This window comes from Vidua chalybeata, chromosome 1 (genome assembly GCF_026979565.1).
Source record: "Vidua chalybeata isolate OUT-0048 chromosome 1, bVidCha1 merged haplotype, whole genome shotgun sequence".
NCBI classification, from domain to species: domain Eukaryota; kingdom Metazoa; phylum Chordata; class Aves; order Passeriformes; family Viduidae; genus Vidua; species Vidua chalybeata.
This window is the reverse complement of record NC_071530.1, coordinates 567,961-582,766: the sequence shown is the minus strand read 5'-3', so window position 1 is coordinate 582,766 and position 14,806 is coordinate 567,961. Positions and strand designations below refer to the sequence as shown.

The 14,806-nt window shown below is 74.5% G+C and overlaps 1 protein-coding gene across 1 annotated transcript in view; it reads right to left on the bottom strand.

The window, feature by feature from the left end:
• The window catches only part of LOC128792434 (SCO-spondin-like), a 29,432-nt gene that overhangs the window by 7,710 nt on the left and 6,916 nt on the right, over window positions 1–14,806 (bottom strand). The window contains exons 16-47 of the mRNA XM_053950867.1: window positions 14,093–14,339; window positions 13,312–13,492; window positions 13,145–13,239; window positions 12,803–13,059; window positions 11,927–12,061; window positions 11,381–11,580; window positions 10,791–10,918; window positions 10,599–10,708; window positions 10,042–10,191; window positions 9,787–9,880; window positions 9,080–9,480; window positions 8,340–8,570; window positions 7,873–8,025; window positions 7,369–7,674; window positions 7,015–7,097; window positions 6,384–6,597; window positions 5,930–6,082; window positions 5,459–5,599; window positions 5,180–5,380; window positions 4,876–5,026; window positions 4,642–4,801; window positions 4,517–4,571; window positions 4,340–4,421; window positions 4,032–4,234; window positions 3,654–3,809; window positions 3,034–3,213; window positions 2,619–2,741; window positions 2,203–2,323; window positions 1,933–2,061; window positions 1,648–1,739; window positions 1,052–1,558; window positions 170–333 (exon numbers count right to left, since the gene is read on the bottom strand). Coding sequence (XP_053806842.1) covers window positions 170–333; window positions 1,052–1,558; window positions 1,648–1,739; window positions 1,933–2,061; window positions 2,203–2,323; window positions 2,619–2,741; window positions 3,034–3,213; window positions 3,654–3,809; window positions 4,032–4,234; window positions 4,340–4,421; window positions 4,517–4,571; window positions 4,642–4,801; window positions 4,876–5,026; window positions 5,180–5,380; window positions 5,459–5,599; window positions 5,930–6,082; window positions 6,384–6,597; window positions 7,015–7,097; window positions 7,369–7,674; window positions 7,873–8,025; window positions 8,340–8,570; window positions 9,080–9,480; window positions 9,787–9,880; window positions 10,042–10,191; window positions 10,599–10,708; window positions 10,791–10,918; window positions 11,381–11,580; window positions 11,927–12,061; window positions 12,803–13,059; window positions 13,145–13,239; window positions 13,312–13,492; window positions 14,093–14,339 — 5,603 coding nt within the window. The remainder of the gene's footprint in view (window positions 1–169; window positions 334–1,051; window positions 1,559–1,647; window positions 1,740–1,932; window positions 2,062–2,202; window positions 2,324–2,618; window positions 2,742–3,033; window positions 3,214–3,653; window positions 3,810–4,031; window positions 4,235–4,339; window positions 4,422–4,516; window positions 4,572–4,641; window positions 4,802–4,875; window positions 5,027–5,179; window positions 5,381–5,458; window positions 5,600–5,929; window positions 6,083–6,383; window positions 6,598–7,014; window positions 7,098–7,368; window positions 7,675–7,872; window positions 8,026–8,339; window positions 8,571–9,079; window positions 9,481–9,786; window positions 9,881–10,041; window positions 10,192–10,598; window positions 10,709–10,790; window positions 10,919–11,380; window positions 11,581–11,926; window positions 12,062–12,802; window positions 13,060–13,144; window positions 13,240–13,311; window positions 13,493–14,092; window positions 14,340–14,806) is intronic.

Genomic DNA, 14,806 nt, shown 5'->3' with positions numbered 1-14,806 from the left:
AGGACACCCCCACAAAGCGGCAACCCCCACCCCGGGACCCCCGGCCACTCTGAGGGGCACCCGTGGATTTGTGGACCCCGCCCAAATCCCCAAATTCCCCCCCCCATATCATTCCCACCCCAGGATTTGGGGGCAGCACCCATGGGGGGGGCGCCCGGGGGGGTCTCACCTGCAGGCAGGTGCGGCGGTGCAGGAAGGTGCCGGGGGGGCAGTGACAGCCCTCCTGGCACCCCCCCGCGCACCCCACGGCCCCCCCAAGGTGGGCGCAGCTCCGGGGGCACCCGGAGCCCCCCCCGCACTCACGGAAGGTCCGGCCCGGGGGGCACCCGGCCTCTGCACCCCCCGAAAACAACCTCAGTGCCTGGGGGGCACCCGGCCTGTGCCCCCCAACACCCCCCGGCTCAGGGCCCCATGGGGGTGTGGGGCGGCGATGAGGGGCAGCGCTGTGGGGCACTGTGGGGGCTGTGGGGCAGGGCTGTGGGGCACTGTGGGGTCTGTGGGGTCTGTGGGGCACTGTGGGGTCTGTGGGGCACTGTGGGGTCTGTGGGGTCTGTGGGTTCTGTGGGGCAGGGCTGTGGGGCACTGTGGGGTCTGTGGGGCACTGTGGGGTCTGTGGGACAGGGCTGTGGGGTCTGTGGGGCAGCTCTATGGGGCACTGTGGGGTCTGTGGGGCTCTGTGGGGTCTGTGGGGTCTGTGGGATCTGTGGGGCAGCTCTATGGGGCACTGTGGGGGCTGTGGGGTAGGGCTGTGGGGCACTGTGGGGTCAGTGGGACACTGTGCACTGTGGGGTCTGTGGGGCACTGTGGGGTCAGTGGGGCAGCTCGATGGGGCACTGTGGGGGCTGTGGGGTCTGTGGGGGCTGTGGGGGCTGTGGGGCAGCTCTATGGGGCACTGTGGGGTCTGTGGGGCACTGTGGGGTCTGTGGGGGCTGTGGGGCAGCTCTGTGGGGCACTGTGGGGGCTGTGGGGCAGGGCTGTGCTCGGACGCCCTGGGTGACATCTCGGGGTGACAGTGTCTGTCCCTGTGTCGGGGTCCCTGCCGGCGACTCACCGCGACACACGTGGCTGTGGCAGCTCTGGCTCTGCAGCGCCGGCCCCGGGCACGGGGGGGTCCCGCAGCCCCGGCGCCGCCAGCGCTCGCCCCCCCCGCACCGGGCGCTGCAGCCGCCCCAGGGCCCCCACGGCGACCACCGGCCCCGGGCGGCGACCGGCGGCTCGGGGGCCTGGCCGGGCCCGGTGCCCCACGGCGACACCGCCACCGCCGGGGACTCCGTGCTCCACGGCGACCACCGGCCGAGCGCGGGCCCCGGGGACTCCGGGGGCTCCGGGGACTCCGGGGGCTCGGGGGGCTCCGGGGACTCCGGGGGCTCCAGGGACTCCGGGACCCACAGCGGCTCCAGGGACCCCGGCACCCCGGGCGGCTCCGTGCCCCACGCCGGCTCCAGAGCCCACGGCGACCCTGGGGACTCTGGGGTCTCTGTGCCCCCCGGCGGCCGTGGGGGGGACCCCGGGAGCCAGGGCGCCTCGGTGGCCCCAGGTGGCCCCGCGCTCGCGGGCTCTGGGGACAGACGGACACGAGGCGCTCGAGGGCCCGCGGCGGCACTCGGGGGTCCCGGCTCCGGGCTTCGGGGGGATCCTGGCACCTACCGGGTCCGCAGAGCTCGGGACAGCCCCGAACCTCTCGGGGGGTCCCGGTGCAGGGGGCACCGCCCGCTGCGGCCGCGGGGTTGGTGGGAGACCTGTGGGGAGGGGGAAGTGGGGCAGGACCCCCCCGCTATGGGGCAGAATCCCCGTTATGGGGCAGAACCCCCGGTATGGGTCAAAACCTCCCGTTATGGGTCAGAACCCCCGTTAAGGGTTAGAACCCCCCGTTATGGGGCAGGACCCCCCCCGCTATGGGTCAGACCCCCCCGCTATGGGGCGGCCCCTCACCTGAAGCGCTGCCGGGTCCCGGTGCCGCAGTCACAGCGGGTCCAGGGGGTCCAGCGCGACCACCCGCACGATTCAGGGGGCCCCCGATTCCCGGGGACCCCCATCACCCCCGCAGGGACCCCGCAGGCGCTGGAGGGAAGAGGAGGGTTACTCCAAATCCTGGGGAGCCCCTAGGAGGCCCCCAATGTTCAGGGGCCCCTTTTTCTGGGGACGCCCAACACCGGGGCTTGGGGTACAGATGGGTTTGGGGTGCAGCCGGTTTCACGGTACGGGTGGGATTTGGGGTACAGAGGTGGCTGGGTTACGGGGTTGGGGTACAGTGGGGTTTTGGGGTACCCGGGCTCGATGCAGCCGCTCCCCTGCAGGACCAGCCCGGCCCGGCACCGGCAGCCTGGGGATGGGGGCGGTTCAGGGGGGCTTCAGCCCCTGTACCCCTCCCAACGCCCCCTAAATCCTGCCCGCCCCCAGACTGCTCCGTGCCCCCCCCCAGGTTCCCAAGCCCTCCCTAAGCTCCCTCCCAGTCCCCCAAGCCCCCCCAAGCCCCCTCAAGCCCCCTCCACGCCCTCCCAAGTTCCCAGGTCCTCCCACATCCCCCAAATCCCCTGTGCCCCCCGCCAGCCCTACCCAAGTCGCCACCCCAGACCCTCCCAAGACCCCCCCGCCGTGTCCCCCAAACTCCCCCCGACCTTCCTCGCAGCCCCCCGGGCACGAGCTGTTCCCACTCAGGTCCGCACAGGTGGGGGGGCAGGGAGGGACCCCCAGATCCTCGCACCCCCCCGGGGGTACCAGCAGCATCTGGGGGGGGCAGGCTGGGGGAGACACGGGCAGTCAGCGGGGGGAAGGGGAGACTCGGGGGAGGTTTGGGGGGCTGCGGGAAATTTGGGGTGGCGGGGATGGGGGTCAGGGATGGGGAGGCCATTGGAGCAGTCAGGGATGGAGGGGTTGGGGGGACTTAGGGCATTTTAGGGGGCTTGGGGGGCTGGGGTGAGCACTGTGGGTTTGGGAGCTCGGGGGTGCAGGGGGGGATTTAGGGAGGGGCAGTGGTGGCACTTAGGGACGGGGGAACAAGGTTGGAGGGGTGTCCCCAGCGCTCCCCCGTACCTGGGGGGTCCCCGCAAGGCCGCAGGTTGCAGGGCCGGCTCTGCAGGGCCCCTCCCTCGCACGGCCGCCCCCCGTTTTTTGGGGGGGGGTCGCTGCAGCTGCGGCGGCGGGTCTGGTGCCCCGCCCCGCACGGGGCGTCGCAGGCGCTCCAGGACCCCCAGGGCGCCCACCCGCCCGCCACTGGGGGGGCACGGGGCGGTCAAGGGGGTCAGCACCCCCACACCGCCCCAGGGCCACCCCCTGCACCCCCTAACCCAGGTACGGGGGGTGCTGATCCCCCTGACCGCCCCTAACCCAGAGTGCCCCCCTCGGGGACCCCTCCAGAACCCCCAAATGGGCACCGAGCCCCCCCGCACTTGGAGACCCCAAACCCCGAGACCCCCGCCCCCCGAGGATGCCCCTCGGCCTGGGGATGGGGGGTCCCACTCACTGGGGAGGTCTCCAGACTCTGGGGGGTCCCAGCCCGATAATGGGGGCTGCTCCCACCCCACGCAGAGCCCAGACCCCCGGGGGTCCCACCCCGCAGTGGGGTCCCAGCCCTGCTGAAGGTTCCACCCGTCACGGGGGTCCCCACCCTGCCGGGGGTCCCCACCCGTGCGGGGTGCCGGGTTTGGGGGTACCTGGGCAGGCTCGCAGGAAGCAGACGCGGGTGTCGGTGTTGGGGGGGTGGGCGCAGCCCCCCTCGGGCTGGGTCTCCCCCCGGCGCCGCAGAGCGACCCCCAACCCGCAGGAGCGGCTGCAGGACCCCCACCCCCCCCAGGGCGGGGGGGCGCAGCCTGGGGGACACGGGGGAGGGGGGCAGGGTGACCCCCGTGTTTTGGGGACCCACCCCTGCCACCCCCCGATTTCGGACCCCCGCAGCCCCCCCGGCCGTGACTGAATCCCCCGCTCCTGGGGGGCTGTTTCGGGGCCCGTCACCCCCCTTCCACCGGGACTCCCCAGTCTCGGGGGGCCGTTCTGGGGGGGCCTTTCCTCCCCACCTCCCGGGACCCCCTCACCTGGGGGGGTCGCGGCGGGGACCCCCGTGGGAGCCAGCGAGGACAACGCACGGAGCTGGGGGGGCTCGTGGGGGGTCGCGGGGCCTCCGGGGGGCCTCGGGGTGTCCTCGGGTGGGGTCGCGGTTCTGGGGGTGCCCTCGTCCTCGCTGGGGGGCTCCGCGGGGGTCTCGGCGCTTCTGGGCCCCTCGGGCCCGGCCGTGGGGCTGGAGGGGGCACAGTGAGGGACAGGGGGCAGCAGGGGATGCCCCCAGTGCCCCCCCGCTTTGGGGACCCCCAGATCCCGGTGCTCCACCGCGCCCCTCTCGTACCCGGGGCTGCCGGGGGCCTCGGCCGGCGCGGGGGGGGACAGCGCTGTCGTCATCCCGGGCGGGGTGGCCGTGGCGTTGTCACCTGCAGCGGGGACGGACACGGCGGTGACGGGCACGAGGGGATGGGGGTCACCTCCACCTCCCCTGGCACCCCCGGGACCCCCCCCCCCCACTCACCCGCGGGGCCGCAGGCGCAGCAGGACCCGCCGTCACCTTCCCGCAGCACCTGGCCCTGGGGACACCGGCAGCGTCACCTGCACCGCCACCTGCGGCTCGTCCCGCCCCCCGCGGCCCCCACTCACCTGGGGACAGCCGGACTCGCGGAGGGGACAGTAGGGGACACAGCGGACGGCCCCACCCGGCAGGCACTGGCACACCTGGCAGGGGCCCCCGCGCCAGCGCTCGCCGGGGACGCGCCAGCGGCCCCGCTCCTGGCACCGCCGGCACGGCGCCGTGCGGCACCTGCGGGCGGGACTGTCACACATCTGGGGGACCCCCCAGCCCCCCCCCCCCAGCCACCCCCGGGCCCCGCTGACCGTCGGGCCTTGCGGTAGATGCCGCGGCAGTGCCGGCCCGCCCCGCGCCGGGCCGGGTTCGAGGGGCTGCGGAAGGACCACTGCACGCCGGGGGTCCCGCAGGTGCCCGCGCACGCGCCCCACGGCGACCACGACGACCACCCGCAGTCCACTGCGGGGGACACCGGGTCAGCCGGGACACCCGGGCACCGGGGCGGGGACACCGGGGCACGGGGGGGAACCCCCGGGCACCACCGCGGGGACAGCGGGTACCGGAGACCCCACAGGCGGCACCGGGGGTGGGGACCCCCGCGCCGGGACCCACCTGAGCAGCCGGGGTGGGGGCGGCAGTGTCGCAGCTGCCCCTCGAGGCAGGTGCAGAGGCGACAACCGAGCGGCACCGGGGCGCCCGGGGGGTAGCGGCGCCCCCCGGCCCGGCACGGGCACTCCCGCGGCCGCACGCACCCCGCGGGCCCCGCGCCCGGCTCGGGGGCGTCCAGCACCCGCCCCGCCGGGCACCAGCACCCTGGGGGGAGCGGGGGGGTCAGGGGGTGCCCCTCACATTGGGGCGCCCCCCTAAGCCCCCCCCCCGTGTCCCCCTCACCTGGGCGGCAGGGCGGGGGCCGCGGGCAGGTGACGGCGGCCGCCAGGTCGGCGCAGGAGGCGGGGCAGGGGGCGCAGGGGAGGGGGCGCAACCCCTCCGCGCACTCCGAGGCGTTGGGGCACCCCCCCGGGGCACAGGGGGCTGCGGGCAGGGGTCAGACACGGAGACCACCTGCCCCATCAGCCCCCCTGAACCCCCTCCTCTGTGGAGGCCCCCACCCCAGAGGGAGGCAGCCGTGACCCCCCTGTGCCAGCAGGGCCCACCCCTCAGCCTGAGGAGACCCCCACCCGCCGAGCGCCCCCCACTCTGTGGGGCTCGTCTGCCCCTGGAACGGAACCCACCGGGACCCCCCACCCCATTGGGCCCCCGCCCCCAGAGCCCCAGTCCGAGCCCCCCGCCCCATGGGCCCCCCTCATCCCATCGGACCCCACGCCCCCAGACCCCCTTCCGAGCCCCCCCCCCCGCACCCACCCATCTCCAGGGCTCCGGGGCTCCCCCCGCGCAGCTCCTCGCAGGCGCGGCCGCCGTTCTGGGGGGGCTGGCACCCCCTCCTGCGCAGCCGGACCCCCCCGCAGCCCCCCGGGCAGTCGGACCAGGGCCCCCACGGGCCCCACGCGCCGTCCACTGCGGGGGGGGGGGCGAGTTAAGGGGGACCTCAGGACCCCCAAACCCCTCGGACTGTGGGGTCCCCGAACCCCCCCCCGGGCAGCCTGAACCGTGGGGACCCCCAAATCCCTCAGGTACCCCATGAGACCCCCAACTCCCCCGGGGTCCCCCCAGGCCCCCCCTCACTTCCCTGGGCAGACGTGGCGGTATCGGGGTTGCCCCTACCCGCGCTGCCCGCGGCACCCCAACACCACCCGACCCCCCCAGACCCTCCGGACTCCCCGGGCCCCCCCAAGCCCCGGGGTCCCCCCGCGCTCACCCGGGCAGGCCCGGTGGAAGCAGGGTCTCTCCTGCTCGCGCGGCCCCCGGCAGCTCCGGAGCAGCCCGGGGTGGCGCTGGTGACACCCCCGAGCGCGGCGCTGCCCCCCGGGCCCGCAGGGGCGGCTGCAGGACCCCCAGGGCCCCCAGGGCCCCCAGAGGCCGCAGCCCCGCTCGTCCCCAGCCGAGCCGCAGTCCCGCAGCCCGTCACACACCTGCGGGACACCGCGGCGCGAGGGGCTGGTGCGGGGACACGGCGGGGACACGGCGGGGACACGGGGAAGTCAAGGAGGGGACACCTGGAGGGAGCTGGGGGACACTAAAGTGGCCCTGACACGGAGTCGTGGGGCGCCGGGACACCGGGGTGACAGCGGGAGGGGGTGAGGGGAGTCAGGGACACCGGGAGGGGGGGTCAGAGGGCATCGGGAGGGGCCAGGGGACAGCGGGTGTGGCACCGGGAGGGGACAGGGGACACCTGGGTGTCCCTGGAAAGGGGTCGGGGACACGCTGGGACACGGGGGTGACAGCAGGTGGGATCGGGGACACCGCGGGGGCTCCATGGCAGCACCGGGAGGGGGTGGGGGACCCGCGGTGGCCCGGGCGGGTGGCGGTCCCCCTTGGCCCCCCGTTACCTGATGGAAGGTGACACATTCCCCGTCCCCGCAGTCGAACTCTGCGCAGGGACCCCGCGGGCTGCTCCCGGGGCCGGGGGGCTCTGGGGGGGGGCAGGACGGCTCTGAGGGGTCCCCAGGGGACAGAGGGGACTCAGGGGGGTCCTGGGGGTCGGGGGGTGTGGCTGGGGGGGGGGTACCCGCGGCCAAGCCCTCCCCGGTGGGATCCCCTCCCCGCTGAGTTTCCCGTTCCCTCCCGGGGGGACCCCGGAGGTCGCACCCCTCGACCCTCGGGTCCCCAGGAGGCGACACGGGGGGCGCTCCCAGACCTCCCCCCCCGCAGATGTCCCCAGAGACGGGTGCCGGGGGTCTCACCGCAGAGCTGGGGGCTCTCATCGGCGCTGTCGCGACAGTCGGGGACGCCGTCGCAGAGGCGGCGGGGGGGGACGCAGGCGGGGGCGCAGGGGCCGTGGCCGGGGTCGCAGGGGGGGTCGCAGGGCAGGTGGCCGGGGGCGCACGGGGGGTCGCAGCCCCCCTCGTCGCTGCCATCGGGACAGTCGCTGTCGCCATCGCAGCGCCACCCCCGCGGGACGCACCCGCCGCTGTCGCAGCGCAGGGACCGGGGCGGGCAGGGCGCTGCCGAGGCGTTGGCAGCGCCGGGGACAGTGGCGGTGACGGGGACAGTGTCGGCGACAGCGGCGGTGACAGTAGCGGTGTCGGCGATAGCGTCAGCGTCACTGACAGTGACAGCGCTCGCGACAGTGCCGGTGGCGGTGCCGCTGCCGATGGCGCTGGTGACCGCGATGACGGTGTCGGCGGTGACAGCGTCGGCGACAATGCGAGTGACAGCGGTGACAGCGGCGGTGACAGCGGTGACAGGTGACAGCGGCGCGGGGGGCAGCGCCACCGCGCACCCCGCAGGACTCTCGTCCCAGCCGTCGCGACAGTCGCGAGCGCCGTCGCACACGGCGACCTCCGGCACGCAGGAGCCGTCGGGACAGGGGACGGTCCCGGGGGCGCAGGTGGCCCGCGCTGGGGACACGGGGACAGCGGTGACACCGCCGCCGTGGGGGAGTGATGTCCAAAGGGAGGGGGTCCCAGGGTGGGAGGTGGTCCCAGAGGGGCTCCTGGGTGAGGGTGGGGTCCCCAGAGGGGGCGATGCCGGGGCGGGGGGGGGAGTCCCTGGATCGGGAGCCTCTCGGGGCGGATGGGGGTGGTCCCCAGGTGGGGGTTCCCAGGGTGAAGGGTCGCGGGCGGGGGATCCCGGTGGGACGGTGCCAGGGCAGAGGGGTCGGGGTGGGCCCAGGGGGGCGGTCCCGGAGCGGCTGTCCCCCCGCGCCCCTCACCGGGGCAGTTGGCCTCGTCGGCGCCGTCGGCGCAGTGGCGGCGGCCGTCGCAGAGCGCGGCGGGGGGCTGGCAGCCCCCCCCGGGGCACGGCAGGTGCCCCTCGGGGCAGGCGCAGCCGCTCTCGTCGCTCCCGTCCCCGCAGTCGTCGCGGCCGTCGCAGCGGTGGGGGTAGGGGACGCACCTGCCCCCCCCGCACCTGAACTGCCCCGGCCCGCACCGGGGGGCGCAGCCTGCGCGGACGGGACCCCCAGGTGGGCACGGACATCCCGACCTGGGGCACTGGCGCCGCACGGGGCACAGGAGGTTCTCTGCCTCTCGGGGACTCCCGAGCAGCGCCATCCCCGGGACCTCCAGATGCCGCGGGGGGCCACAGACCCGCAGGGCTGGGGGGCTCAGGAATGCTCAATGTGGGGCACAGACCCCCAAGGTTGGGGAGCTCAGGAACCCTCAGCGTGGGGCACAGACCCGCAGGGCTGGGGGGCTCAGGGACCCCACTGCGGGGCACAGACCCGTAGGGTTGGGGGGCTCAGGAATGCTCAATGTAGGGCACAGACCCCCAAGGTTGGGGAGCTCAGGGACCCTCAGTGTGGGGCACAGACCCCCAGGGCTGGGGGGCTCAGGGACCCTCAGTGTGGGGCACAAACCTCAAGGCCTGCAGGGCTCTCTAGTTCCCCAGGACCCCAAAACTCCCTGCAGCCCCCCATTCCCAGGGTCCCCCGAGCCCCCCGTGCTCACTCACCCGCCTCGTCCGAGTCGTCCCCGGGGGGACAATCGAGCCGCCCGTCGCAGACCCGCGCCGGGGGGAGGCAGCGACCCCCGGCACAGGCGAACTCGGGGGGGGCGCAGGCCCGGGGCGGACACCCCGCCTCGTCCCAGCCGTCGGGGCAGTGGGTGACACCGTCGCACCGGGCCCCCCAGGGCAGGCAGCGCCCGCCGGGGCAGCGGGGCTGGTGGGGGGCGCAGGGGGGGTCGCACAGCTCGTCCGAGCCGTCCCCGCAGTCGTCCTCGTTGTCGCAGAGCCACGCTCCCGGCACGCAGAGACCCCCGCCCCGGCACCGGAACTCCCACGGGGCGCAGCCGGGGGCGGCGGGACACGGGGACGCGGTCGGGGGGCACTGCCAGCGCCCCTCGAGGCACGTGCTGGAGGCGGGAGGCAGGCGGGACTCACAAGGGGCCGGGGGGTGCCGTGTCCCGGTGTCCTGCGGTCCTGGTGTCCAGGGGTCCCAGTGTCCCAAATCCCAGTGTCTCCGAGTCCTGGTGTCCCGATGTCCTGGGATCCCCGTCCCCCAGTATCCCATTTCCCCGGTGTCTCTGTGTCCCCATGTCCTGGTCCCTCAGTGCCCCGGTGTCCCCGGTGTCCCGGTGTCCTCAGTGTCCTCAGTGTCCCGGTGTCCCGGGACCCCAGCACGTCGCACCCCGGGATCCCAGTATCCACCAGTTCCTCACCAGTTGCTGCAGCCCTGGGTCACGGTGGCCCCGGCCGGGAAGGCGAAGCCGTCCCAAAAGCAGGGGCAGGCGGGGGGGTCCACGCACAGCCCGTCTGTGGGGGGGGGCACAGGGGTGGCACCGTGACCTCCCAGCCCGTCCCGGACCCCCAGTCCCCCACCCAAATCCCTGCCCAGCCACCTCCCTCCCCCCAGCCCCCCCCAAACCTCTTCTGTCCCCCAGAGCCCCCTCCCCGCGCTGTAGCCCCCCCCTCACCGTGCAGGACCCGCCCGGGGGGGCAGAAACAGCCCTCGAGACACCCCAGGGCCCCGCAGAGCTCGGGGGGGTCGCGGCCGAGGTCGCGGCAGGTGGGGGGGCAGGGGGGGCCGCAGGGGCTGTACTCCTGCCCCCCCTCGCACTGCAGGGCTGCAGAGATTGGGGGGGTTAGGGGGGCTGGAACCCCCCCATTCCACAGCCTGGGACCCCCGAAACACCACGCGAGGCTCTTGCGCCCCCCTCAGTCCCACAGCCCCACGGGGGACCCCCCCCCCTGCGCCATGGCCCCTATGGGGGCTCCTGCACCCCCAGACCCATTGCCCGGCCCCCATCCCGGCACATCCCACCGGGGGCTCAGCCCGAACCCCCCCGTGTCCCCGGGCTCCCCCCGGGCCCTCCTGTGCTCTCCCGAGCCCCCCCAGACTCACGGCACAGCCCCGGCTCCTCCAGCGCAGGGGCAGGATGGGACCCCTCCCACCCGTCCCCCAGCCCCCCGGGGCCCCCGGGACCCCTGGTCGCCCCCGGTGCCCCCGGCCCCCCCCAGGCCCCGGACTCACGGCACAGCCCCTGGCTCCGCCAGCGCAGGGGTCTCCCCCGCCGGCCGCACTCCTCGGCGTAGGCGGCGAGCGCCGTGCACAGGCACTCGCAGTCCCCGCCGCTGTCGCACCTGGGGCACGCGCCGTGGGACTGGGCCCACACCCGGGGACCCTCCGTGGGGCGTGGGGAGCCCCCGAGCCCCCCAAACTCACCCGCAGGCGTCGAACAGGCACCACTCGTAGAAGCGCTGGGGGGGCACCAGGTCGTGGCAGGGGGCGAAGAGCTGGTGCCGCAGGACCCCGCAGCGGCCCCGCGCCCAGGCCGAGCGCTGGGGGCTGTCCTGGAGGGGACACCCCGTCAGACCCCCCGAGTGTCCCCAGCCGGGCCCCCACTGACTCCGCGTCCCCCCATTGTCCCGGTTCAGGTAAATTTTGCGGAGATCGCAGGGGTCGGCACAGCCGAGGTGCCGGGAATGAGACTGCCGGGGGATTTCAGCCGAGGCTAAGGCACCTCCTCATCCTCCTCCCTCTGGGATTTGACTCCCTCGCTGATCTGGACCATCAGTGCCACATGTTCTTTTGTAACCCCCAACGTCCCCCTGCCAACTCTTGTGTCCTCCAGAGTCCCCCTGCCAGCTCCCCGAGTCCCCCTGCCAGCCGCCCGTGTCCCCCTGTCTATGCCCTGTGTCCCCCTGTGTCTCCCCGTGTCCCGCGGTGTCCCCATCCACTTCCCGTGCACCCCTGTCAATCCCCCACGTCTCCCCGTGTCACCACCGTCCCCCCCCGTCCCCCGGTCCCCGTACATCGCAGGGGTGCGGGCGGTGGCCGTCGGCCTCGGGGCAGAGCGGGCTGAGGCGCCAGGAGTCCCCGAAGATCTCGGGGGTCGCCTCGAGGGCCCCGTCCCGGCTCCCGAAATCGTTCTCGGCGTCGCCGTCGAAGTTCCCGCAGAGCCCGGCCAGGCGGCCGCGCAGCCGCGGGGACACGCGCACGTACACGCGGGTCCCTGCGGGCACCGCGGGTGGCAGCGGTGCCACCCATGGCGCCCGGGACCCCCCGCGGGACCGACGGCACCCCCGCGGTCACCCTTCCGTGGTGCCACCGGCACTGCGGACCCCATGCGGCACCAGGGACCCCGCGCCATGGTGACCCCCCACCCCCGCGGTGGCACCAGGGACCCCGCCATGGTGACACCGCCATGGCACCACCAGCGCCAGGGATCCCCCACAGCCCCCAGTACTGGGGACCCCCACCCGTGTCTCTCTGGGGTCTCACCTCCGTCCCACAGCACGGCCACCCCCAGGGACTCCCCAGGGACCCCCGTGTCCCCCCGTGTCCCCCCGGGGTCTCACCTCCGTCCCACAGCACGGCCACCCCCAGGCGCGTGAGGAGCAGCAGGAAGAGCCCCGCGCGCTGCAGCGCCAGCCCCGACCCCCCGAACACCTTGGGGGGTCGCACGGCCACCCCGTTCACTGTCACCTCTCGCCCTGCCGGCGCGGCACCGAGGGTCACCCCCACGTGTCCCCCCACATCCCCCCGTGTCCCCTCATGTTCCCCCCCCCACACTGCCGCGACGGGGCTGGGGTGTCACTTTGGGTCACCCCGCCACTTCCCCGTCTCCCTCCGTGTCCCCCCATGACCTCCCGTGTATCCCCCGTGTCCCCTCGGGTCCCCACCCCCTGCAGCCCCCACCCTACCGCGACCGAGCCAGGATGTAACACCCACAGGTCCCCGTGTCCTCTCCATGTCCCCCGTGTCCCCTCTCACCCCGCAGCATGTGCCCCACGGTGTCCCCCGTGTCCCCCGTGTCCCCCGTGTCCCCTCTCACCCCGCAGCATGTGCCCCACGGTGTCCCCCGTGTCCCCCGTGTCCCCCGTGTCCCCTCTCACCCCGCAGCATGTGCCCCACGGTGTCCCCCGTGTCCCCCGTGTCCCCTCTCACCCCGCAGCATGTGCCCCACGGTGTCCCCCGTGTCCCCCGTGTCCCCTCTCACCCCGCAGCATGTGCCCCACGGTGTCCCCCGTGTCCCCCGTGTCCCCTCTCACCCCGCAGCATGTGCCCCACGGTGTCCCCCGTGTCCCCCGTGTCCCCCGTGTCCCCTCTCACCCCGCAGCATGTGCCCCACGGTGTCCCCCGTGTCCCCCGTGTCCCCCGTGTCCCCTCTCACCCCGCAGCATGTGCCCCACGGTGTCCCCCGTGTCCCCCGTGTCCCCCGTGTCCCCTCTCACCCCGCAGCATGTGCACCACGGTGTTCCCCATGGCCACCACCACGGACTTGGTGCAGGTGACGCCGCTGGCGCCGCAGGGGACGTTCTCGGCGGTGACAGCGAAGAGCCCGGTGGCCTCGCGCGCCAGCAGGTACTCGCAGTCCCCCGCGAAGGTGAAGGCGCGGCCATCGAAGGTGACATAGTGGGGGTCCCCCGTGGCCACGCAGGTCCCCGCGCACTCCTCGCGCCCGCAGTGCCACCGCTGTCCCTGGCACACGCTGCGGGGACAGGCTCGGTGCCACCGCGGGGGCTGGCAGGGGGCTGAGGGTGTCTCCGAGGGCCTGGGGTGTCCGGGGGTCCCACCAGGTGTTGCAGTCGCGGGCGATGGTGGCGTTGGGCGGGTACAGCTGCCCGCCGTGGTGACAGGGACACTCGTCCGGTGACACGCAGCGCCCGCCCTGCCACCGGAGCGCGGTGAGGGGGGCTCGGGGGGAGTCCCACGTGCCCATCCCGCCGGGGGTGTCACCCACCAGGAACAGGGTGCCGGGGGGACACACGCAGCCGTCGGCGGGGCCGCCGCAGGTGCCGGAGGGCTCGGCGGGGTCGCAGCGGCGCAGGCAGGACCCCGGCGCGTGCAGCAGCCCCGGGGGACAGCGCGGGGCGGGGGGACACGGGGCGGGGGCGCAGCGCCACGACCCCCCTGCGCACACACTGCCGGGGGGCGGGAGGGACCCCAGTCCGTCTGAGACCCCACGGCAGGGTCCCACCGCCCCAAACTCCAGAACCCAAATCCCACCGAACCCCCCCCCCCCCCCGCCGGGGTCCCCACCTCTATCTCCAGCACCCTCCAAGCCCCCGAGCCCCCCTCATCGCGGTGCCCCAAGCTCCAGCCCCCACATTCTGCTGAGACCCCCATGCGCGGTCCCCATGTCCCCATCCCCACCCCTCATCCCCCCAAATCCCGCTGAGCCCCCCCCGCCCAACGGAGTCTCTGCACCCCCATTCTCATCTCCCAGCACCCAAATCCCACTGGTCCCCTGCACCCGCATCCCCCGGGAACCCCCATCCCACTGAGGGCCCCGAACTGGGGTCCCCCCCCGCTCCCCGGTTGTGCCGCGGCCCCGTCGCTGTCCCCACGGTGGGACACGGGACAAAAGCCCCTCCGTCCCGTGGGGCGTCACACCGGGCTGGAGGGGTTTTCATCAAGTGTCACCATCACCGCCACATTCTGCCTGGGTGACCCCCGTCCTGTGGGTGACCCTCCAGCACCCCAAACCTCCCCGCGACGCCCAAATTTCCCCCTGCACCCACCAGGCCTGGCAGCCGCGGCGGATGCGGGCGCCGGGCGGGTACAGGCGGGCGCCGCGGGGACACGGGCAGGCGGCAGGGGGGACACACTGGCCCCCCTGGGCCAGCAGCAGCCCCGGGGGGCAGCGGCAGCCGGGGACGCAGAGGGTGTCCGGAGGGGGACAGTCGCTGGCTCCGGGGGGCTCTGAGCAGGAACGGCCGCAGGGACCCCCGCAGTCCCGGTACTGCTGCCCCCCGGGACACGGCTCGTCTGGGGGGACATGGGGGGGTCACCGGGGGGGGCAGACGTCACCTCATCCCATCCCCATCCCATCCCGTCCTGTCCCATCCTCATTCTGGTACCAAACACATCCCATCCCCATCCCATCGCTATCCCAATTTCCATCCCATCCCCATCCCCATCCCCATTCCCATTCCCATCCCATCCCCATCCCCATCCCATCCCATCCCCATCCCCATCCCCATTCCCATCCCCATCCCCATCCCCATTCCCATCCCAGTTCCCAACCCCATCCCATCCCATCCCATCCCATCCCATCCCATCCCATCCCCATCCCCATCCCCATCCCCATTCCCATTCCCATCCCCATCCCCATCCCCATCCCCATTCCCATCCCATCCCATTCCCATCCCATCCCATCCCATCCCCATCCCATCCCCATCCCAATTCCCATCCCCATCCCATCCCCATCCCCATCCCATCCCCATCCCAATTCC